We start from the raw sequence: 24,591 nt of genomic DNA on the forward strand, positions 1-24,591 counted from the left end.
GGCCCAAGAACCCAAATTTTTAAAAATAATAATAATAATAATTTGGCTTTTTCTGTAGTCAGGTGCTGTTTTCTGTAGTAAGGTGACCTAGATTGTTTCAGTCAAGCAGTATTTCGTGACCTTCTCTCTGCTCCTTTTTTATTATACTTTGTAGAATAACTGCACAAAGACTTGCCCACTTGAACAAGTGCTTAATGAACTTTAAGCTGGGGAATTTCAGCTATCAGAAAAGCCCTCTGAAACTGGGAGAGCTGCAAGGGAATCACTTCACTGTTGTTCTCAGGTAAAGAGCTGTGGGCTGGAACGCAGACCAGGGGTCTTGCTGGGTTACCTCGAGTCTGTACAGAACAGTTACTAATCCAGGTGAGCTGGTACCAGCAGGCGCAGCAGCAAGGCAAGGCTGAGGGGGGCCTGATAGGACTGGGGAGCAAAAACTGCTGGAGTATGTGTACCAACACCCTCACCCCTCTAAAAACTCAGCACCACCTTTAGAAAGATGTTAGCTCCTTAAATAGTGTGTTAAAAAACAGAGACCCTATGATTACACTTTTATGTGATACCTGGAATAGGCAAATCATAGACACAGAAAGTAGAAGAGCTGTTACCTGGGACTGAGGTGGAGGGGGGATGGAGGGTTGTTTGACGGGTGCGAAGTTTCAGTTTGGGAAGATGAAAAAGTTCGGGAAGTAGATAGTGGTGACAGTTGCACAAGATTGTCAGTGTACTTAATGCCACTATATTGCATGCTTAAAAATGGGTAAAATGGTCAATTTGATGTTGTGTATATTTTACCACAATTTAAAAAAAGAAATGGCAAAGTTCTTTGGAGGTAGAGCGAAAACTGCAGGGAACAAGAGAAAGGCATGGAAGCCAAGCCGTATCATTTATGATGTGCACCCCTGAATGTGTTTGACTGTAAACTTTTTCCTCGGATAATTTGGACCCCTGAAGAAATATAACAGGAACTGATGACCAAGTACAGCAGGCCATGAACTCTCTCAAGGAGATTGGATTTATTAACTACTACGGAATGCAAAGATTCGGAACTACAGCCGTCCCCACGTATGAAGTTGGAAGGTTTGTGTTTAATTTCTTAATTCTCGCCTAAAAGAGTTCTCTCATAAGAAGAAGCAGGGTTTTTTGTTGGTGGTGTTTTTAATTATTTCTAGATTTCCTCATACCTGGGCCAAATGAACCAGTGTTGTCTCTTCCCTTTGTAAAATCTCCTGATCCACAGCCTCCTACTTTTTGTTCTGTTTTAAGAGAATACATGCACAAGGTAAAATAATAAATGAGGGTTCAAAATATGACCTGAAAAGTAAGTTTTTCTCCCACCCCTGATTGCCCACTCAGGGTGTCATGCAAGGCGGCCTGCGGGGTCTCTGCTCCCGCTCCCCACATAAGAACGCAGGATATGGTGAGGCCAAAAAGAAACACCCACGGAGCCATAAGTAGGGGAGTCATATCACTATATTCTCGCTGGCGGCATCCGCCTCTCTGCAGTCCACTCGTTAGCTCAGCCACCATCTTCTTGCTAGCTCCCATTTTTCTGCTAGCGTAGCCACAGCAGTTATATTAGTGGCCAATGGCTCACTGGTTACAGCTGACGGCCAACTAGCCACAGCTGATGGCCATCCAATCACAGTTGATGGCCATTTACTACCTGAGCCAACACCTTTCTATGTGAGGCCGAGAGCCTGGAAACTGCTTTCTGGGGCTCTGTCCCCACACAGGGATTCCCTTTTTATTTTCTTTTTTTACGGGTAAATCTTGGCTCAGTGAGTGACCCATCAGTAAGCAGTTGCTGAGAGTTACCTCAGACTCACAGTAGCCTGACGGAGATGACGCAGTTTCTAATCTCTGTTAACAAGCCCTTGCCAATTTATTAAACTGGGATCTGCCCTTCCCCCTCCCTTAAACAAAGTACTGTGGGATGTAATTAGTGAAGTAAAATTTCTTTTAAGAACCCTGATTCACTTTTAGTTAATAGGAAATCCCTCTAGGGTAACCTAGGGTGGCAATCCCATCAATAAATACTTGGGAAAACTAAACAACAACAAAAATAAATACATACATACTTGGGTTCATAAACCTACTTATGTTATACTGTTGTTCCGCAGAGAGTATGTTACATAAGGTAATCATTCACATGGGAGTTAGAATTGTGGAGGTTATGAATTGGAAGTGATCTGAGATTATTTAGTTTATGTTCTTCCTTGTGTTTCAAACCCTTCGTTTTAGTGAAGATGAAATTTAGGCTTAGGGAGGTCTGTCGGAGCTCACTAGTTGGTCAGCTAGTCCTGGGAATAGAGGTGTTTTCTTGACTTCCAGCTGCTGACTACATGAAGTTGCATTTGTTCATGTGTTTTTAAAATGGTAAAAATCTATCATGTAGCATTTCCTCTACCTCTGAGGCAGTGTTGTGAAGGGTACGAGCTCAGGCAGTGAAGTCAGGCTTCAGCTCTGAGCTTTAGATTACTCAGCTATAAATGGAGATGTTAACACCAACCTCACAGGCTGATGAAACGAGCTGACGTGATGTTTATGCAGCACCTGTCTCTATGCCTGGATTATAGTAAGTGCTCAGTAACTGGAAAGTAGCATTTTAAAATTAAACCTTACCTACTAACCAGAGAAAAAACTGTTGCCAAGAAGAAAACAGTAGTAACTAATACTCACTATTATTAGATAATAAAAGGTAATGTTTTCAATCTTGCTAATGATCAGAGGACGTTGATAAAGATAATGAAGATACTAATTCTATTATGGGACAGAATATTTATGGGGAGGCTGTATCAACGTTTGTTTACACCAGTGTTTATAAGAGCACTAGTAACAGTAGCCAAAAGGTGGAAGCAACCAAATGTCTATTAACAGATGAATGGATAAACAAAACGTAGTACATAGGTACAATGGAATATTATTCAGCCGTAAAAAGGAAGAAAATTTTGATACATGAATAAACCTTGAATTATTTTGCTAAGTGAAATAAGCCAGTCAAAAAAAGACAAATATTATCTAATTCTTCTTAACAGTATTCAAATTCCTACAGTATTCAAATTCATAGACAAAGTCGAATGGTGGTTGCCAGGAGCTGGGGGTGGGAGGAAATGGGGAGTTATCGTTTGATGTGTACAGCATTTCAGTTGCAGAAGAGCAAACCGTTGTGGAGGCAGGTGGTCCTGACGGTTACACAGCAGTGTGGATGGACTTGATACCACGTATCTGTAATGACACCAGTTTGACCACAGGCTAATTGATATAAATGAGTTAAGTTCTACGGCATATCTCTGGTCACAAAAATATCACCAAACTTAAAATAAAGGCCCCAAACACTTCTAATATTAAACTTTGAAATCACTATGAGTTATACATACATTTAAGAAAGATAAATAAAAAGTCAGTTGATGATTTTCCAACCCGCTTATTCCATTTTCGGGTCACGGCTGGCTGGAGCCTCTCCTGGCAGCCCAGGGTACCAGGACAGCACCCACCCTGGACAGTACATCCTTCCATAACTGGGTGCACTCACACACACCCCTGCATTCATTCATTCTGGGGCTCACTCATCCTGGAACAATGTAGACATGCCACGTAACCCATGAGCATATCTTTGGGATGTGGGAGGAAACTGGAAGACCCAGAGAAAACCCACACAGACAGTGGCACCAGCCAGGAAGCAATTTTTTTTTTCTCATCAACATGACAGCGAATTGGCATTGAACAAAACGACATTATTCGAGGACCTGCTGTGCTCATCTGTGCCGTGACAATGCAAAAGCAGCCGTCCACCATATGTAAATGAAGGAACCCAGCTGTTCTCCAGTAAAACTACTTACAAAATCAAGTGGCCTCCAGATCACAAAGGTTTTGGAGCATAGAAGTCTTTTTCCCTGATACCTGGCAGACCAATGCCTAGTCCTGAGTTAGTACTATACTCTTTTTGGAAGTATTGCTGAAGACCTAGCCCACGAAATGCATCACCCAGGAGCATATTTAAAGATCAGTATAGCACAGCTTGTTCCAGGGCTGCCAGAACAGCCAGCACTAGGAAATCTATTCATGTAATGCTATTCGTTGTATTAGTAGATTAAAAACCCATACGATCGCATCAGTAGATATTAAACAGCACTTCCTACAGTTTAATACACAGAAATACCCCCTATAGATTAACTTAAATGTGAAAAATAAAAATCCTAATTAACTAGAAAAACAGAAAAATTAATAGGAGGGATTGCTATACTCGTTTGATAGGGAAGGCCTTTCTAAGCATGACTCCAAGACCAGATATGTTACCTGAAAAAAATTTTCAGATATGATACACAAAATGTAACTTCTGTATGGCGAAAGATAATAAAATAAAAGTTAAAGGGAAAATTCCACACACTTATAGATGAATCAAAAAAGTCTTGAAAAATACACTCTCAAGTGTTAACTATGTGATTTCTTAGAGGTTAGATAGCAGGTAACCTTTCTTATGTACTGTTTACTCTTTAAGAAGCATGCGTAACTTATAATCAGCAAAAAACGAAGATTTTTTCCATTTTGACAAGAATAATAGGGAAAGATAAATTGTATTTATCTGTTTGCCTAGGCAAGAAGGCTTTTAACATGGGGGAGAAATTTTTTTTAGAAATTTCAAATAAGTTTTGGTACATAAAGACTTAACTTTGATTTATACAGGTATTACCATGTATAACAACTTAAAGCATGACTATATAACATTTATACTATTTTTTTTTAAGATTTTTTTTTGGGGGGAAGGGGAGCAGGACTTTTATTGGGGAACAGTGTGTACTTCCAGGCCTTTTTTTTTTTTTTCCAAGTCAAGTTGTCCTTTCAGTCTTAGTTGTAGAGGGTGCAGCTCAGCTCCAAGTCCAGTTGCCGTTTTTCAGTTGCAGGGGGCACAGCCCACCATCCCTTGTGGGAGTCAACCACAAGGTTGAGAGGACGCATTCCAACCAACTGAGCCATCCAGGAGCTCAGCGGCAGCTCAGCTCAAGGTGCCATGTTCAATTTTAGTTGCAGGGGGCGGAGCCCACCATCCCTTGCAGGAATCGAGGAATTGAACTGGCAACCTTGTGGTTGAGAGCCCACTGGCCCATGTGGGAATCGAACCGGCAGCCTTCAGAGTTAGGAGCATGGAGCTCTAACCGCCTGAGCCACCGGGCCGGCCCCATTTATACTATTTTAATAGAATTTTAAAACTGAAATGATATTAAATGTTATAACAGTTCTTAATTTTCTTTTAAGTTCTTTTAGCATTTAAATTTGAAATCTATATCATATTGGTTTTTCAGCTTTTAAGTTTAATAAAATATATAAAGTTAATATGATTTGTTGACTACAGATTGAGGCATATAAAAGTCTTCTTAATGCAAAATTAAGTAAAATAAATGCTGTTTAATTTTAGAGCTATACTACAAAATTCCTGGGCTGAAGTCATGGATTTAATATTGAAACCCCGTTCTGGAGGTGAGACTTAACATTCATGTTATGAAAAAAATAGAATATATGACTAGGTATTTATAGAATTGCTTTGAATAAAAATATGTGTGAAAATTAAGGTAGTTACTTCAGAATTTTAAAAAAAATTTATAGTAAAATAAAAAGTATAGTTTATTTTTTCACAGGTTTTTGTGTATATTTAAGATTTATAAATTATATCCTATTTTCAGCTCTTGGCTCATCTAATTTATTAATTCATAAATGAATACATTCATTCCCCTTTCTCCATGTGCTACTAAATCTCTGAACACATAGGAATCCAAACATATTTTACTTGTGGTAAATTTGTTAAAAAGCGTAGTGTAATAGAACATAAAAACTTGGTAAAACCATGTTGAGAATCTTTAGTTTGAAGAGTTCGTTAAAAACTTTCCAGAAAGTATCTCTAAAATCACATTATTTGAAAAAGGATTTAAGTACTAATTTGCAAATTATAAAAATGACTATGCCTACTTTGGGTAATTATTCATTTGCAAATTAAAAGGAGATAAAATTATCTAATTTTAAAGCAGTCACCCATTAAATTTGACAATACAGTAGGAAAAGCGTGAGAAGGAAGAAAGGACCACCAGGGTTTTGTCATGTGTTGAATCAGCTATGATAATGAACAGTAACCAGCTTTAAATCCTGGGGTGGTAGTACATTGACAAAACCATCTAGTTCTGTAAACTTTCTACATTTCTCATCTTTTCACTTTCTGATGGTGGTTCTCAGATGAGCAGAAGCTTTTCAGAGTACCTGTATTACAAGTGGCATTTTCTAATTTGTGTTCTCTAATGAAGCATTTTAAGTTACAGAAATCTGTCTATTGGATAAATTGTTTAATCACGGCTTTTTTTTTTCACCTCCCAGCTGAAAAGGGGTACTTAGTAAGATGCAGGGAAGAATGGGCGAAGACCAAAGACCCAGCTGCTGCCCTCAGAAAACTACCTGTCAAAAGGTGTGTGGAAGGGCAGCTGCTTCGAGGACTTTCAAAATATGGAATGAAGAATATAGTCTCTGCATTTGGCATAGTGAGTGCGATTTGTGAAGTCAGGCAAATGACTCGAGGTGGTTTAATGCTTTTTAAAGTTTACCTTTAAGTATTTACTAAATTTGGAAAGAGCAAAAGGTAAACAAGGATCCTTTGGTGGTCTCTGAGAGGTGTATTGCCTGAGTGGTCCTTGTTCAGATCTTGGATGGTGCTGGGGTTGGTGATGGGTGCTTGCAGTGTCAGCATAATTGTTAACACTGAGGGAATGAGGAAAGCATTAATGTGGAAAATAGTATCGACAGGGAAATGTAATTTCAATTAACTATCTTGGTGTTTGAGAAACTCAGAATCCATCATAGAGTTCATTTCCTGATCATTTTCCAGCATCAGAACTGTAATCTGCCTCAGTAAGAGGTTTGCACGGTAAGTGGTCTAAATGATTGCGTGTTGATATGGTTTCTTCACGGTGGTACAACATGGTACCCACTCTTGTGCAGCCTGTACTAGTATTTGGGTATGTATGATCCAGAATAGATGAAAGTTTAACTCTTAAACTTATATCTTATTTGCTCTTCCCCAGGATGTACCAAAAAAAGTAGGATTCTTCATGAAATTAGTTGTCAGTTCAATCATTTAGATTTTCTCCTTCCATAAAATTATGGGGGAGAAAGCACTGTTAGGTTTATAATTGAAGGGTAAATTTTGGGGATTTGAAGCCTGTGTCGTTGATTAAGGGTGTAAATTCTGTAGCGTTCACTTTGTCTGCATGAATGTTTGCATTGTGGATTCAAAAGGGAACTGCTGCAGCTGCAGCTAATTGAAAACCCATTAGTGTGAGGGGTTCCATCTCTAAAATTGGTTGCTGCATATCAGTCACTATTTCTATAGGCTATTAGAAAAATGGGAGGTTTAAGGTGTGAGTTTCTTATACTAGGCTCACCACTAAAAAAGATGTTTTGGAAAGTACAGTACTTTCGTATTTAGAGGTGTGTTTTTTTCTTGCCTGTTTTTTTCCCTTCCCTCCAGATACCAAGAAATAATCGCTTAATGTATATTCATAGCTATCAAAGCTATGTGTGGAATAACATGGTGAGCAAGAGAATAGAAGAGTACGGGCTGAAACCTGTTCCAGGGGACTTGGCTCTCAAAGGAGGTAAAAAGGCAGACACCATCATTATTCATCCAAACTAGGGTCCAGTGCTTAAAATCCAGCCTGTCTACTAGTTAAGACAGAGAGATCTATGTAGTAAGTTTGAAATGGAAAGACTGACTAGTTTAGTAAGTTTGTAAGCTTAGACTGACTAGTTTGGATCTGTATCTCTAATATGACTGATTTGAGTAAGTGCCTGACTCTCCATTTTCTCAGCTGGAATAAGATTTGGACCAGGTGTACCTAACATCCCTTTTCAGGCTTTAATCTGGGTCTAGCAAATACTTCTCTGTACTCTGGATGTACGTTAGCCTCTCGGCTGTTGTCAGCCAGTTTTAAAGAGTTTCTTCAAGTCAACACCAGAGTATAGCTCACTTCACACGTGGACCATGATCTGGTAGACACTTAGTGCACACGCCCTCTGTCGGAAACATTCCTCAGTCGTGCAGGCGACTCCCATCTGCTGCTGCGCCAGTACTGTGTGCTGTCCTGTGCTAAGCCCTTCACCCGTGTCTTCTGGCTTCTGGTTCACAAATTACTGCAACGTATTCTCTCCATTCTTCAGATGGGGTTCAGTCACCTGCCCAGGGTTCCACAGATGGGTGAAAAAGAAAGGCTGGGATTCAGCATCAAGTCTATTTGTTTCCAAAGTCCGTGTTTTTCTGGCATACCTAGCTGTCTTCTTCCACCTGAAGACAGCCTGCTTATCTGCAGGTCTGCCTGATAAATCTGTTATTTTTTTCCTGATTTAATATGTTTTCCTCATCCAATATTGATCACATCCAGTGTATTTTTATTTTTTTTTATTTTTTTTACATCCAGTGTATTTTAATGTCCCATGAGCCACCGTATTTTATCTTCTAAATACCAACTGGTTTTTTTCATTGTTCGTTCTTTAGCAAAATGCATTCATTTGTGATAGCTTTCCAAATAGTATTTTTTTTTATTAGTTTCAGGTGTACAGAGCAACATACTAGGTAGACATTGACACCCCTCACCAAGTGATAACCGCCCCCAAGTCTACTACCCCTCTGACATCGTATATAGCTGTTAAAATTCCATTGACTATATTCCCTATGCTGTACTTTACATCCTGTGAAAATACACACAAAGGTGTCAAAAAAATATATATACATTTTAAGAAAGGGAAAACAGTATTAAAATTTTAATACTCAATATATACCAATAACAAAAGATGAATACAAGTCATGTGTATACAGTTTTTTGGCACCACCCCCAGTATATTTAATTATAGTTGATCCAAACAGTATTTTTTTGTCATGAAATTGTTTTCTTTTCAGAAATACAATTATTTTATAACTCTGATCTCAGTATCTCACTGTAGTGCTAATTATGTTAAGGCATTGGTTGTACTTCCAAATAGTATTTTATGGTGTTCTTTAATAAAGAAAAGGAGCTGATTATTAAAAGCAAGGATTCCCACAAAATGAGGGTGCAGCTGAGAAATAAATGTTTTTTTTTGTTTGTTTGTTTTGTTTTTTTTATTAGTTTCAGGGGCACAAGACAAAGCAAAACAATAAATGTTTTTTAACTTCCTACTTTTTCTAAGTCAGTGATTTTTATTTCTTGGATAGGACAGAAAGGTATATATTTCAACTTAATTTCTTTAAGCTTCGTGAGCCACTGAACCTGTACCACCTTGCACTTCTGACTACTTAGATGTATAGAATTGTAGAAGATTGAACTCATGAAATTGTCTATTTCCTTAATTTTTCTTAATTTATTCATTTGTGAATTTGTAGCCACAGCCACCTATATTGAGGAAGAAGATGTTCATAGTTACTCCATCCATGATGTGGTAATGCCCTTGCCTGGTTTCGATGTTATCTACCCAAAGCATAAAAGTGAGTACCCTGTATGGGGAAAATAGTTAAAACAGAGTCTAACATAGTTAGGCCACTGGCAGCCAAGATTGGAGAACAGGGAAAACAATTACTATTTTAAATGTAATTTTAGAACTTTGATACTCATCAGACTTGAGAAAGAGATGCGTTCAGATGGATCATTTAAGAAACAAGGTGGTGGTGGCGGTGTAACTGGTATTATTGTTTTTAGTGTTGTCATTATTGGCTTTATTTAAATTTCTGAAATTCACTAGTTCATATTAAGGAGGGAAAGGATTTGGAAGGAGTCATTGAGAAAGTGAATGGATAATTCTTCTTTAACATTTTTTAATCTTTTTTTTTAACTATGTATGTAATATCTGCTCATTGTGTTTTAAAAGTCAGCAAGCACAGAAGTGTATAAAGTGAAAAGTTAGCATTATTTCCCATTCCCCAGAGCCTGTTAAGAATTACTTCTGTTACCGATGCCATTGGAGGTGGGGCAGAATTGGAACTTTTCTTGTTCAACAATTAGAAATTTGAAAAAAGAAAGCAGCTCTGAGCATGGGACCAACTTGGTGAAATTTACCCCAGAAGTTCTCTCCTAGCACCGGACTGTGGAAGGTGTTTTCCTGTCAGAACATCTTTCCTCTCAATAAGCCAGAATTATTTTACTTACAAATATTATATAAGTTGCAGTTTTACGAATTATAGAATGATTAGCGTTAACACCCTACATTGATAATGCAAATACTTATAAAAGAGTGAAATAGTAATCTGCCAGTTACATGTTGATTAATTTAATCGGATTGCTGTGCTCCTAATGCTTATGTGAGGTTGACTTCACTGAGGGAAGAGGAGGAGAGAAGAGAAGACGAGGGGAGGGGAGAACGCGTAAGAGAGGTAGATGAGGGAGGGGTGTGGTCTGCCTTCCTGGGCTGGTGCACAGTGAGGAGCTGAGACCAGTACCAGGAACTGGCCGAAAGGAAGGCCCTGAGATGCTTAGAGTCACACTTGCCCTCTTTCCAAGAAAGAAAAAGAAAACATTCTTTTCTTCTTTCTTGTACCTCTCAGAAACTTGGGCTAGGACCAGTTAAAATGCAAATTCTGACAAGGCATTCATGAAAACCTTGTGATAAACTGGGATGGGTGGATTCATAACATGTGGACACTTGGTGTCCAGCAAAGCTCAATTTAGAGATCCCTGTTGTCCTGGCAAGTGTGTGGTGAGGGAAGCTTTCCTTGACCCTGGTGTACCTAACATTTCTTATGAATAACTTGAATAAAGAAATCTGCTTATCATTTTTGCAAATAGAGTAACCCAAAATAGTTAATGTTAATTATGTGAAAAATAAGTATTTAAAAAGAACAATAGAGGTCATTTAATAGGGTTAAATATAAATTCTCACGTTTATGCTCAAAGATCAAATGTGTAGATAGAAAAGGCTCAGTTTGATAATAGTCTACATAAAAAGTACCTGGAGTTAGTTACTGTGGGACGTAAGCCTGTTACCCCAAGGCAGATAGGGGTTTGGTAGCGAATGCAGGAATGGCAGGGGAGGCACAGTTCAGGGGACCATGGTTTGGCCTGGGGGGGCTGTGGCTTAGAGGTCCAGTACTTATAGATTCATGTGCAAAGGGCAGTAATCTGCTGTGTTCCAAAGCAGCCAACAGAAGTTACAAGAAGACAGGTTTCAGCTTGCAACAGGAAGCACTTTCTAAGTGCGTATCTCGCAAAAAAGTAGTTCCTGGTAAATGGCAGCGTGCAAGCACAGGTGGGAGGATGTCTATCTTGGGGGTTAAGAGAAAGATGCCAGGGCGAGACAGATGGTTTTCCAAGTCTTTCATTTTTATACATTTATTTATAACTACCTTCTGCCAGAAAGAGTTTGAGACTTCTCTATATGGTCTCTCCTTCTCTGAGCATGTATAAATAGTAGTTAGTAACTTCTGATGAAATGGCCTTTTGTAACTAACTTGGGAACCTTACATCCCAGATATTGTAGCTGGCTGCAAAGATAACGTACAAGTTGGCCAAACGTAAGCTGGAGACACCTAATCCTAGTTAGTAAGTCACTACGTTTTGATTCCAGAGAATTGGCTGGATTGTAAATTAGAGGCTAATTTTGTTAGGGCAATCCAACTGAATCTACATGTTACTCTATTTGTAGTCTAGTTCAAGGTAGCTTGCTGACATGCTGTATTCCAACTAATTTTTGTATTTTATGTTAGTTAGTGAAGCCTACAGGGAAATGCTCACAGCAGACAATCTTGATATTGACAACATGAGACACAAAATTCGCGATTATTCCTTATCAGGGGCCTACCGAAAGATCATTATTCGTCCTCAGAATGTCAGCTGGTGAGTAACAGCCCAGAATGAAATGGAACTGAATTATGATGTGAGATTTTAAGCTTCTGCATCACATATATTTTCCAGTGCTTACAACCTAGCATGTACGTGTTAGTTATTAGCACTATTATTACTGCTACTTTTGGTATTTTTCAAATCATTAGGAAATGAATGAATGTAAATTTACAGTGAAAGTGGCTTAGTTTATATTTTATTGACATTACTAAATTATTGAAGAAATGTGCAGAAAATGAACTTTTTCCCTGTTTCTGAAAAACTGAGATTTCCTTTCTGAACTATCCTGAGCAAGTTGCGTTACTCAGAGTTAGGGTGAGTTTCGAACACGGCTTTGGTGGTTTTCATATGTTTCTAGAGATAAAAGACACTTGTATTAACCCATTTAAAAATACTTTAATAGCTAGTATTATTTAAAGCTTTATTTGATAATTTTTAAAATTAAATCTTGAACTGGTTGCCCGTTGCCAGGAAATTGTCTCTTCCCTCCTCTTCTGGGCAATTGGGAAAGCGTTGTGAGGCTTGGACTTGGTCCTTCCACCTCCAAAGGGCAGGTCCTCATGAGTACAGTGTTGTGAGCGGTGATAGCCACTGTGGAGAAAATAGAAATGCTAGGACTCATTCGGTCACATCTATGCAAAGTGAAGTTTACTACTTACCAAGTACATGTAAAAGAATTTCCATCCTAGGGAAACATTTTCTGTCACCTTGCTAATTAATAATATAAAGGCAATACTTATATATAAAATTGGGCCCTGTTCCATTATTATTTCCACATAGAATTATTTACAGTAGACCCATGTGCTTTTCCTTGTTAAACAAATGATGATGAGCAACTTAGCACCTTTTATGGAAGTTCACATTCACACTTTTCTTTATTTATATGTTTTGAAGGGAAGTCGTTGCATATGATGATCCTAAAATTCCACTCTTCAACACAGATGTGGACAACCTAGAAGGGAAGCCACCGCCAGTTTTTGCTTCTGGTAAGTTTACTCAGCCGTCTGGTCTATGTCTACTTTGAAATATTTTCTAAAAAACCTCTTAGAATCACCACTACCTCTCACCCCCACTGTGATTTCTATTTTGTGTTTTGGCATCTTAGTTTCATGAGTATAGCTGGAGGTCAGTGGTTCAAACAGTAAATCCCACTAAAAATGAATGGCTGTTAGAGAAGGTTTTGATTATAGGTGATTGAATATTTTCTCCCCACCCCCACAGAGAGTTAACAAAGGTGAATAAAAATCCAGGAAGTATCGAAAACATCTTCATTGTCAAATTCTTGTTGCCATTCCTTTGTCTGTCCTCACCCTGTGCTCTAATTTTATTTTATTTATTTACCTTTTTTTGGCATGCTTTTCTCTCCTGTGCTCTTTAGTCGTCTGCCCTTTTTATGACAGATCCAGGTAGAATTAACATGGAGGTTCAGCTGGGTTGAACACTCACAGATCTCTGGCTTCCACTGCTCATTCTCTGAGGTCCCGTGGGAAATAGAATCCTGAGGAATGGAGCACAGTTCTTTTATTTGTAGAGAGATTATGACTTGCCCCAGTTGGTCGACAGCTGCCTTACTTTTCTGACTGTTCTCTTCTTTCTTGCCTGGCAGAAGGCAAATACAGAGCTCTGAAGATGGATTTCTCTCTTCCTCCTTCAACCTACGCTACCATGGCCATTCGCGAAGTGCTAAAAATGGATACCAGCATCAAGAACCAGACCCAGCTGAATACCACCTGGCTCCGCTGAGTCCTGTTCCCCAGACTAGAAAATACAGACAAGTGTTTGCTGGCTTCCTGTTCATTTTCCTCTTAGCACAGACCCATACATGGATTTTGGATCTTTGTAGTAAAAGATTATTCGTATTTTTTCAATTTTTTATTAGCTTTATTTGCAATATTTGTACACCTATACAAATCCTGAGGATTCTAATTCTAGCTTAGAGAATATAAATTGGTTAGAATATATTTCAGGGTGCTTAAATCACAGTAAAATGTCAGCTTTACTGGCTTTCTAATAATTCAAAAGGACTTTGGTTTAAAGTATCAGTTTTAGGTTTTGCTACATTCTTGAAAGACAACAGGAATTTTTAACGCATCCATGAATGGAATACACAATAATGCATTTTAAGAGAAAATGCAACAAAATAGATCATAACTACAAATAAATAATTAGAGCACCCCTCCACTTATGAATATAAATATAATACTCATGCTTATAGATTTATAAACAAAAATGATTGTTGTTATCTAGCTTATGTATCAGGTTCAGGTAAGTGTTTATAGATTTTTCAGTTGCAATTGCCTTTGCATTTATATTGTTGTCTTGCAAGAGAGTTGCATTGATAGGGCCTCTTTTCTTGTAAACATGTGCAACTATTTTTATTAATCAAGGTCTAACTTTTACTCTAGGTGCCTTTTATGTTCAGAACTCTTTCCACTGGACTGGTATTTGCCCCAAAATAAATGACAACAGAGAAAAGAACTTTAAAAATTGTACAAGGGCTCCTCCTATGAGCAGCATTAAGTTTTATCACCACCAGGTATTTCCATTTCTGGCATTGCATAAAACTTCTCTGGTGTGAGGATAAATATACCTTTCCAAGGGTCTGTGACGTAATTGTACCAGTTTTTATTTTCTATCATTTCTAGAACCAAATATAATAAATATTTTTAAAAACTTATTTCTACTGGTTTTATTAATAAATATCTTATCTAAAACTACAAATGTGAATTTTGGCCCTGAATGAAGGCAAGGAGCTAATGAGGGATCCACAGAAATGATGTTGACACCGAGATGTGTCATGCTCGGGTGTGAGGCATCGTGAGATAATATTCTAGAGTATCAACTGCATGACTGACTGACCGGGTTAGACTGAATTCCAGGTCACTCTCACAATAGCACCACTCGCTGGCTTTCCAGTGTGCTTTCTGGAGTGGAAAAGAATGGGATGGCGAAGAGCTACCCTGCAGGAACATCACACATGGAAGGGTGAATGACATTTGTCCCATATCTGGCAGTGGAAACAAGATTGAGCACTGTTTTAGTTGTATTTTAATGACATCTGTCACTGCGGAGGTTAAAAAAAAAAATTTAAATATCATGGTAAATTACCCTTTTAGCTGGCTAGTTTCTGTAGAATCTTTTGTTCTACAAAGACCAAATTTATTAAACGTCTGTTGGTACTTTCCAGTACTAATAAGTTATTCTCTTTCATCAGACTGATTAGTGAAAAGGTTATTTATTAATAGGGACCTAACTCTGCCCATTGCCAGTGCATTCAGTAGTTCTGCATTTATAAATTTGCATTACCAGGAAAAAAGTGAGGCTAAACTTATAAATGTTTTCTTCTGGGAAATACTTCTGGTTCTGTGATGAGTTCCTTTTCCTGGCTGGATTAGCCAGCTCCAGTTTGTGCACGTCTCTCCTTAAATACCAGTGGGAAAATCATGATACAAGGCAGATTCTTAGAACCATTTTGAGACTTGGGGACGTGCCATCTAACTCTAGGGACTTTAACAAATGGGGAAGTTCTTCTAAGGCCAGTTGACAAAGCATGAAAGCAGCCACCTCATCCTCCGCATGAACGTGTCATCATTTCTTAAATTTTTGCTAAAAGAAATAACGAAGGATTGTTATTTTTTATTATAATGTAAAACCAGCACTATTTATTATACTAATGAAAAAGTAAGCTCATGCTATCAACTTTTTACTCGTGATTGCATGTTGTAGATAATAACTAGACAGCCATTATACTAATAATAAACCTTTTTTTTTAGTGGATTCCTGAATCAAAAAAATGATAACAGCTGCAATAGCACATTAGTACTTAAAAGTTCACCAGTTGTTACAGGCATTATAAATTTGCACAAACTGGTATTTGCACTGGAATGCATTTTGTGGCCAATTTTGCACTAAAAAATAAGTGCGTGTGTGTGTATGTGTGTATGTGTATGCGTATGTGTGTATGCTAACTTTTTATACAATTTTATGGTTTCAGGGTATTCAAATAGAACCCCCTGCTGTGGGTAAGTGCTTTCCAAACTCTAATGTGCGTGGGACTTACCCAGCAGTCCTGTGATACTGTGGGGCATATTTCAGGAGTCCCGGCGGAGTCAGAAACACTGCGTGGCTCACAAACTCCCCGAGGCTGCCTGTGCTGCTGGCGCACACCACGCTGGGAAGCCAGCGCCAGGCCCGCGCTGGCCAGTACAGCCGCCACCAGCCACATGTGGTTGATTTAAATTCAAGCTAACTGAAATGTAAAATTAAGCTTCTCAGTCGCAACGGCCATGGCTTAGCTGCTTCAGAGCCATGTGTGTGGCCAACGGCTGCTGTACTGGACAGCACCATCCCAGGTAACAAATCAGTCACCGAGATGCACAGGCATCCATGCTGGTGAGGTGGGACACCCGCAGTGCTAACAATTAAAGGCCAATGCTCAGTGATGCATGTTCAACACGGGCAGGGGTTATGCTGCTGCTGGATCCAGGGCTCAAACTGACGGTTTAAGGAGTGCCCACTCGAAGTAGATCACTCTCAGATTCTTCCTTAAACTCCCTTTCATGCTTCTCGTTTTCCAGCTGCCTCCAGCATCACCAGGATCCTTTTTTCTTTCTTTCCTGCCCTTGCTTTCATCTGAATACCTTGTCCAAAGGTTTAGTCAAACCAGTCTTTAAGGCTCTGTGACCTTGCTCCATATGGGAAAATTATCCAAAAAAAAAAAGTCTTAACTGCTGTAATTAAAAACTTTCCTTCTTGGCTGGCATGCACTGGAACTTATGAAAGCAGCAGCTGCAAGAAGCAAAAATGGTTAGTGAGACCATATGAATCCGTTTTCTCAGAGGAGTACAATGATGACTTTGTGTTACAGCTTTTGTACCTGCGCTCAAGACTCCTGGCAAGTGAACAGTATGTAAAAGAGATGGCAGTAGACAACTATAATAGGAGAAGTTCTTCAAAGCTCTTGTTTTCTCATGCATATTTACTGCCCCTCAAAAGCTCTTAGTGTTTCTCTAGTCCAACAGAAATATAATGAAGGCCACATATGTGATTTAAAATTTTCTAGTAGTAAAAAGACGTGAGATTAATTTTAATTGTATTTTATTTAAACCAATATATCCAAAATATTTCAACATGTAATTAACATAAAATGGCTAAATATTTCACATTCTTTTTGTTCTAAGCCTTGAAAATCTAGTGTGCATTTTACACTTCTAGTATATCTCAGTTTGGATTAGCCACATATCTAGTCCTTAATACCCACATGAGGTCAATGGCTATTGAGTTGGACAGTGACGTTTTGGAAAGATCACTTCTTTATTGCATGTCACTGGTATAGTGGTAAATTTGTCTTGACTATTAAGGTTTAATGTATAAAGTTGGGAGTATGTAGGTTGTATATAAGGCTGGTTAAATGTGATTTTGAAATAATATATTATGAAGTTCTATGGTAATTGAAAGTAAGCATTTTTGCTGTGGGAGCATGTAACAAACCTGATTATTAATAGATTACGAAATATTTCAAGATGATTGAAATTTTCCTTAAGCAGTTCCGACAACACCCTGCAATTTCTTTTTTCTCTAAATGAAGCAGAACTAATCCATAGTGCAGCCTCTATTTAGATTTTTAAATTCTAAATTCATGGAACATAAAGTGAGGTTTCCGGGATAATGAGAATTGTGTGACTGGTTAGCACATAAAGCTGAAAACCCAGCTTGTGGTGGGTGGTAAGACGATTGAAACAGTGCTGAGGTTTTGTCTTATTTGTGTTGTTGTTAACAGCTTTGTTCAGATGTAATTCACATACCATACAATTCACTATTTTAAAGTGTACAATTGAAAGGTTTTTAATATATTCAGAGTTGTGTAACTGTGGGGACAGAGTCCCAGAGGCAGTTTCCAGGCTCTCGGCCACACATGGAAAGGTGCTGGCTCGGTTATTAGATGGCCATCATCTGTGATCAGATGGCCATCCGCTGTGGCTGGGTGGCCATCAGTTGTTACTGGTTAGCCGTTAGCCACTAATATCGTGTTTCCCCAAAAATAAGACCTAGCTGGACAATCAGCTCTAATGCGTCTTCTGGAGCAAAAATTAATATGAGACCCAGTCTTACGTTATATAAGACCCGGTCTTATTTTACTATAAAAATTTTACTTATTTTATTATAATTTTTGCTCCAGAAGACGCATTAGAGTTGATTGTCCGGCTAGGTCTTATTTTCGGGGAAACGGTGTAACTGCCGAGGCTACACTGGGGCGTTGGTTGGTTGGCAGAGAAGCTGACAGCAGGTTGCGGATCATGTGGCTCCTGCTTCCTGTGTCTCCAACCCAGCCGCCAGCGAGAATATAGTGGTATAAACCCCTTATCCGTGGCTCCGTTGTTGTTCCATTTTGGACTCACCATATCCTGTGTCTTATGCGGGGAGCAGGACCAGAGACCCTGCATGACAGTAACCATCACCACAATCAGTTTTACATCTTTATCACTGCAAAAACTAAACCCCATACCTATCAGCAGTCACCTCCCATCCGTAGCCCAGCCCAGCCCCTGGCAACCACTACTTCCCTCTCAAGAAAGTATATATAGAGTTGTCTCTTCTCGTCATTCGGATAAATGGAATTATGTATGTGGTCTTTTGTGACTGACTTCTTTCACTTAGCATAACGTTTTCAAGTTTGATCCATGTTGTAGCAGGTGTCAGTACTTCATACCTTTTTATTACCACTTAATGTTCCATGTGAACATACCGTATCTTGTTTATTCATGCATCATCTGATGGACGTTTAGGTTGTTTCTCCCTTTTGGCTATCAAAAATAATGCTGCTGGGCTGGCCCAGTGGCTCAGGTGGTTGGAGCGCCATGCTCCTAATGCCAAGGTCGCTGGTTCGATTCCCACATGGGCCAGTGAGCTGTGCCCTCTACAGCTATGAGCATGAACAACAGGTCTCCGTGGAGCTGGGCTGCTATGAGCAGCCAGAGGTTGGCATAAGCTGCCATGGCTACCATCAGTGTGAGTGGCTGGCAGCCATCGTGAGCGGCTGGCAGCCGGTGAGAGCTGCCGTGAGCTGCAGTGAGTGGCCGACCAACGACTGTCGACCGACTGCCTCAGCGGGGGGGAGTGCAAGGCTCATAATACCAGCATGGGCCAGGGAGCTGTGTCCTACACAACTAGATTGAGAAGCAACGGCTTGAACCAGAGGTGGGGGGAGGGGGAAGAAGGGTGGAAGAAAAAAAAAAATGCTGTAAAAACATTTTTGTTCACTACTTTGTGTGGATGTATGTTTTCATTTCTCTTGGGTATATACCTAGGAGTGGAATTGCTGGGTCCTATGGTAACTCTATGTTGAATCCTTTGAAGACCCACAGTCTGTTTTCCAAAGCAGCTCTACCATTTTCCATTCCCACCAGGAGTGTGTGAGGATGCCAATTCTCCACATCGTCACCAACACTTGTTCTCTCTGGTGATAGTCATCCTAGCAGTAGGTAAGTTGTATCTTGGGGTTTGTTTTTTTAAACTTTTAAATTTTATTTTTAATTATACTTGGTTACTCATTGTGCTTGTGATTTGCATTTCTCTAATGACTATATTGAACATCTTTCTGTGTGTTTATTGGTAATTTTTCTGTTTTTTTGGAGAAATATCTGTTCAGATCCATGTCTAAATTGGGTTATTTGTCTTTTTATTGTTGAGTAGTAAGAGTTCCTTATATTTTCTAGATAAATTATCAGATATATAACTAGCAAATATTTTTCTCCCGTTCTGTGGATTGTCTTTTTACTTTATTGAGGGCTAAGGTTTTTTTTTTAACTTATTTATTTACACATAACTGAAGTGATGTTACAGTACATAAGTATCTACAACTGTGGAGTAACATGTTGCAAAATAAATTACATACCGTGTTTCCCCGAAAATAAGACCTAGCCGGATGATCAGCTCTAATGCGTCATTTGGAGCAAAAATTAATATAAGACCCAGTCTTATTTTACTACAATATAAGGTCAGGTCTTATATAATATAATACCGGATCTTATATTAATTTTTGCTCCAAAAGATGCATTAGAGCTCATTGTCCAGCTAGGTCTTATTTTCGGGGAAACACGTTAGAAGGCAGCAAAAGTACATTGTGAATGTGTATAAAACTGCAGCTTTGGCCGGCCCGGTGGCTCAGGCGGTTAGAGATCCATGCTTCTAACTCCGAAGGCTGCCGGTTCAATTCCCACATGGGCCAGTGGGCTCTCAACCACAAGGTTGCCAGTTCGATTCCTCGACTCCCGCAAGGGATGGTGGGCAGCGCCCCCTTCAACTAAAATTGTACACAGCACCTTGAACTGAGCTTCTGCTGAGCTCCCAGATGGCTCAGTTTGTTGGAGCGTGTCCTCTCAACCACAGGGTTGCTGGTTCGACTCCCGCAGGGGATGGTGGGCTGTGCCCCCTGCAACTAAAAAACGGCAACTGGACCTGGAGCTGAGCTGTGCCCTCCACAACTAAGACTGAAAGGACAACAACTTGAAGCTGAATGGCACCCTCCACAACTAAGATTGAAAGGATAACAACTTGACTTGGAAAAAAGTCTTGGAAGTACACACTGTTCCCCAATAAAGTCCTGTTCCCCTCCCCCAATAAAATCTTAAAAAAAAAAAAAAAAACTGTACAGCTTTTATGGGTACACTTTTTATATGATTACTGGCTCTATAGTGTTTCAAATTGCATTCTCAGAAAGAGAAACAAAATGCTCAATATTAAAGGAAGAAATACACAAGCCACATGCATTTGACTCCATTAAAAATACAACCGGAGAGTCCTGGCTCTGTGTCCTTCTGTGGCAGGCGGGTAGGCTACACAGCCAGGCCTCGGCACAGCGTCCAAGTCTCAGGCCTGTGGCTGTCAGCGGCTCCATGGCAACAAAACAGCGGCCAGGATGGCACTCTCCCTGCCCTCTGACCTGGAGGTCACTGTTTGTGAGGGGTGGACGTCTTAATTTTATCTCATTTAGTTGATCAGAATGGAACAAGGAATTTAACAAAACACACTTGGTTCTGCAGCTCCTGAAATGGAGGACTGAGTTTTAAAGGCTGCAAGAGATATTCTTTATTGAGGTTTTGTTTGTAAACTATGTATCCACAATAACCTCCAAATGGATTTTCATGACTGGGAGGGTTCAAGGTTAAGTGCAAGTATTCCTCAACCTTAACTTTTCAGGATAAAAGGCACTTGGTAGCACTTTTGTTGCGGCTCCTATCAACTCCACCTGCAGCCTCTGAGAACTGTTCACACAAGCAGCCAGCAGCACACACCCTGTTGCTCTCCTTATACCCCACCCCACCCATGGCAGCTCTTTACTGGCCACATTGATCCTGTTTCTACATTTCTTTTGCTGTTTACAAAAGTAATTTTCAACATAAGATCTTATCAACTGGTTTGACCATGGCAAAAACGTTTCATACCAAGAACCTTGCTCTAGAAGACACAGAGTTTCTTCATTTGACGAGGAAGCCACCTTCCATTAACTTAACCCTTTGGGAAGATAATAGTGTCTTAGTTGATCTTTTTAATTCTTAGTTGATCCTAATAATATCTGTCTAATAAAGTGAAGCTAAAGTCTACCTGTTTCTTTCCTGGTTTCTTAGGACCAAGGCCCTGTGCATTAATTATGATGTGGATAACTCCAAAAAGTGTAAATCCAAAATTAGATACACTTTACAGCACAAATAATTGATATCTCTAATTAGCTTTTTTGTGGAAAAAGCATGCATCATTCATTCCACAAATGTTGCATTCCTAGTATGTGGAAAGCACTGTGTTGCTATCTTGAAATAGACCTTGCCCTCAAGGAGCTCCTGAAATGAGTTTGTCCAGTACTTCCTTCCTGTTAATATACCAACTGATGGCTGGAGAGAAACAGTCCAAAAACATTCTAGGAAAGAGAAGCCTGGCAGCATAATCAAACTCTGGAAATTAAATCAGAAAATGGAAAATTCATAAAGTGGATAGTCAATAGTAGAAATAGTTGTTTTTCACAAAACTTGGAAACGTTTATAACTCTTAAGACTTAAAAAGATGTTTCTCCTTGGATGTACAATTTCCTAATTTTAGGCTCAACAAAGACAGATAATTATAAAGATATAATCACACTGACCAACTATGCCTATAAAACAAGAAAATACCTATTTATTGTCTAATAAAATATTAATGGCAAAATTAAATGTTAAAGCAAAAAAAGGGGTGGACAGGTGGCTCAGTTGGTTAGAGCGCGAACTCTGGGCAATAGGGCTGCCGGTTTGATTCCCACATGGGCCAGCGAGCTGAGCTCTCCACAACTAGATGAAGTCAATGAGCTGCCGCTCAGCTCCCGGTTGGCCAGATGGCTCAGTTGGTTGGAGCCTGGGCTCTCAACCACAAGGTTGATGGTTTTACTCCTTGACTCCCACAAGGGACAGTGGGCTGCGCCTCCTGCAACTAACAATGGCAACTGGACCTGGAGCTGAGCTGCACCCTCCACAACTAAGACTGAAAGGACAACAACTTAACTTAGAAAAAGTCCTGGAAGTACACACTTCCCCAATAAAGTCTTGTTCGCCTTCCCCAATAAATAATTTTAAAAATAATAATTTTGTCTTACAGCTTATATTACTTTCTAAAGGATTTTCTTACTGTTTTTCTAGTAAAAATCACCAAAACTAATGTTTAAGTGTTCACAATGTATTTTTTCCAAAGAACCAGCTTTCAAGTTTCATTGCTTTTCTAGATTGTTTTCTATTTTCAATTTTACTGATTTCTGCTCTAATTTTTTTATTATGTATTTTCTTTGCTTCCTTTAGGCATAAATTGCTCTTCTCTCTCTAGTTTCCTAAGATGGAAGCTTAGACTATTGATTTTAGATCTTTCTTTTCTAAAATATGTATTTACTGTTATAAATTTTCTGCTAAGCACTGATTCTGCTGCAGCCCACAAATTTTGATAAGTTGTATTTTTGCTTTTGTTTAGTTCAAAATATTTTTACATTTTTCTTGTGACTTCTTTAGCCAATATGTTATTTTGAGAATCTTGTTTAGTCTTCAAATATTCAGGGGGTTTCCAGCTTTCTTTCTGTTGCTGATTTCTATTGATTTAATTGTGATCTGAGAACATACTTTGCATGATTTCTTCTTTTTTAACTCCTTCAAGTGTGTTTTGTGGCCCAAAATATGGTTTATCTTGGTGAATGTTCCATGTATACTTGAGAAGAATGTGTGTTCTGCTGTTGTTTGGTGTAATATTCTATGAAAGTCAGACCAAGTTGATTAATGGTGCTATTTAGGTCAATTATGTCCTTACCAATTTTCTGCCTTCTAGATCTATTCATTACTGAAGGAGGAGTGTTTAAGTCTCCAACAATAATGGTGGATTTGTCTATTGCTCCTTGCATTTCTTTCAGTTTTATCTCACATAGTTTGATGCACTATTGTTAGGTGCATAGATGTTTAAGACCATTATGTCTTCTTGAATAATGGACTCCTCTATCATTACATAATGTCCCTCTTTATCTCTAAGCATTTTCCTTCTGTTAGGTAGAAGTTAGAAAATGTAGAAGAAGGAGGAGGGGTGGGAGGGGGGCCTATATTTCCTACAGAAAAAGCTTATAGCTTTGATTAACTGCCTCCAGCTATTTATCTGTTTTTACAACAGATGACAAGAGGTGGTCTGGAGCAAGATAAGGATCTGAGTCAACAGACCTCCACCCATCTTAGGAGGTCATGCCTTCCCATGGAAGAGCACGAATCACATTTTTCTGCCAAATCAATATGTAACTCCCTCACCCCACCCAGCAAACTATAAGTGCTGGAAACAAGGGCTCTCACCCTCTTGAGTTTCTCTCTCTCTCTCTCTCTCTCTCTCTCTCTCTCTCTCTCCCCTTTCCCTCTCCTTCTTTCTCCCTCTCCCTCCTGCCCTCCCTCCCACTCCCACCTGGGCTAGGCCCATTCTCTTCCCTGAGAACTTACAACTAATAAACCCTGCTTACATACTAATCAGCTTGCTGACCTTTGATCCTTCACTGTGTCAGCAAGAAGAACCGAGACTCCCATAACACTTCTTCTGAAGTCCTCTTTGTCTGAAATTAATATAACTACTCCAGGTTTCTTTTCATTAATGTTAGCACAGTATATCTTTTTCCATCAATTTACTTTTAACCTATTCTTTAAATTTAAAGTGGGTTTCTTTTACACAACATATAATTGGGTCTTATTTCTTAGATCCACTCTGATAATATATGTTTTTTAATTGGTATATTTAGATCATTCACATTTAAATTGATTATTGAAATAGTAGTGAAAATGGAGGCCAAACGAGTCTGGGGCTCATGTTGCCTGCGCTGCTCAGGCAATAGACCAACACAGGAGTTGGGTCATATTACAAGCATTTATTATCAGAGCACTGGTGGTCTGAGAAGGCAGCGAGTTAACACCTCTAAAAACTGCCTTAACATTCTCAGTCCAGCTGGGGGTATTTAAAGGAAAATCTGGGCGTTCCTCCAGAGGCTATGTGATAGTTTCAGGGGTCTGCATGGGGCCTTCCCTCTGGCGATGTGATTCTATGGTGGAGTCAGCAACACAGGAACAATGATGGGATTAGCCTGGAAAGAATACTAGACCACTGAGATTGTGATCAATAAGCCTAAGGGTATTAATCATAAATTTCAGGGTAATTTTCTAAAACAGGGAACTGGGTGGGACAGTGGACATTCTGAACTCAAGCCACAGGGGGGTTGATC

At 39.2% G+C, this 24,591-nt stretch overlaps 1 protein-coding gene across 3 annotated transcripts in view; it reads left to right on the forward strand.

Annotated features, from left to right (window-relative positions):
- The window catches only part of PUS7 (pseudouridine synthase 7), a 51,649-nt gene extending 37,129 nt beyond the window's left edge, over nucleotides 1-14,520 (forward strand). For all 3 annotated transcript variants that reach the window (XM_019745387.2, XM_019745388.2, XM_074340599.1), the window contains 9 exons: nucleotides 155-283; nucleotides 952-1,077; nucleotides 5,414-5,475; nucleotides 6,361-6,521; nucleotides 7,508-7,634; nucleotides 9,395-9,496; nucleotides 11,708-11,837; nucleotides 12,738-12,829; nucleotides 13,450-14,520. In XM_019745387.2, coding sequence (XP_019600946.1) covers nucleotides 155-283; nucleotides 952-1,077; nucleotides 5,414-5,475; nucleotides 6,361-6,521; nucleotides 7,508-7,634; nucleotides 9,395-9,496; nucleotides 11,708-11,837; nucleotides 12,738-12,829; nucleotides 13,450-13,586 — 1,066 coding nt within the window. In that variant the 3' untranslated portion in view covers nucleotides 13,587-14,520. The remainder of the gene's footprint in view (nucleotides 1-154; nucleotides 284-951; nucleotides 1,078-5,413; nucleotides 5,476-6,360; nucleotides 6,522-7,507; nucleotides 7,635-9,394; nucleotides 9,497-11,707; nucleotides 11,838-12,737; nucleotides 12,830-13,449) is intronic.
- The last annotated feature ends 10,071 nt before the right edge of the window (nucleotides 14,521-24,591 follow it).

Source organism: Rhinolophus sinicus, linkage group LG09, assembly GCF_036562045.2.
Source record: "Rhinolophus sinicus isolate RSC01 linkage group LG09, ASM3656204v1, whole genome shotgun sequence".
Classification (NCBI taxonomy): domain Eukaryota; kingdom Metazoa; phylum Chordata; class Mammalia; order Chiroptera; family Rhinolophidae; genus Rhinolophus; species Rhinolophus sinicus.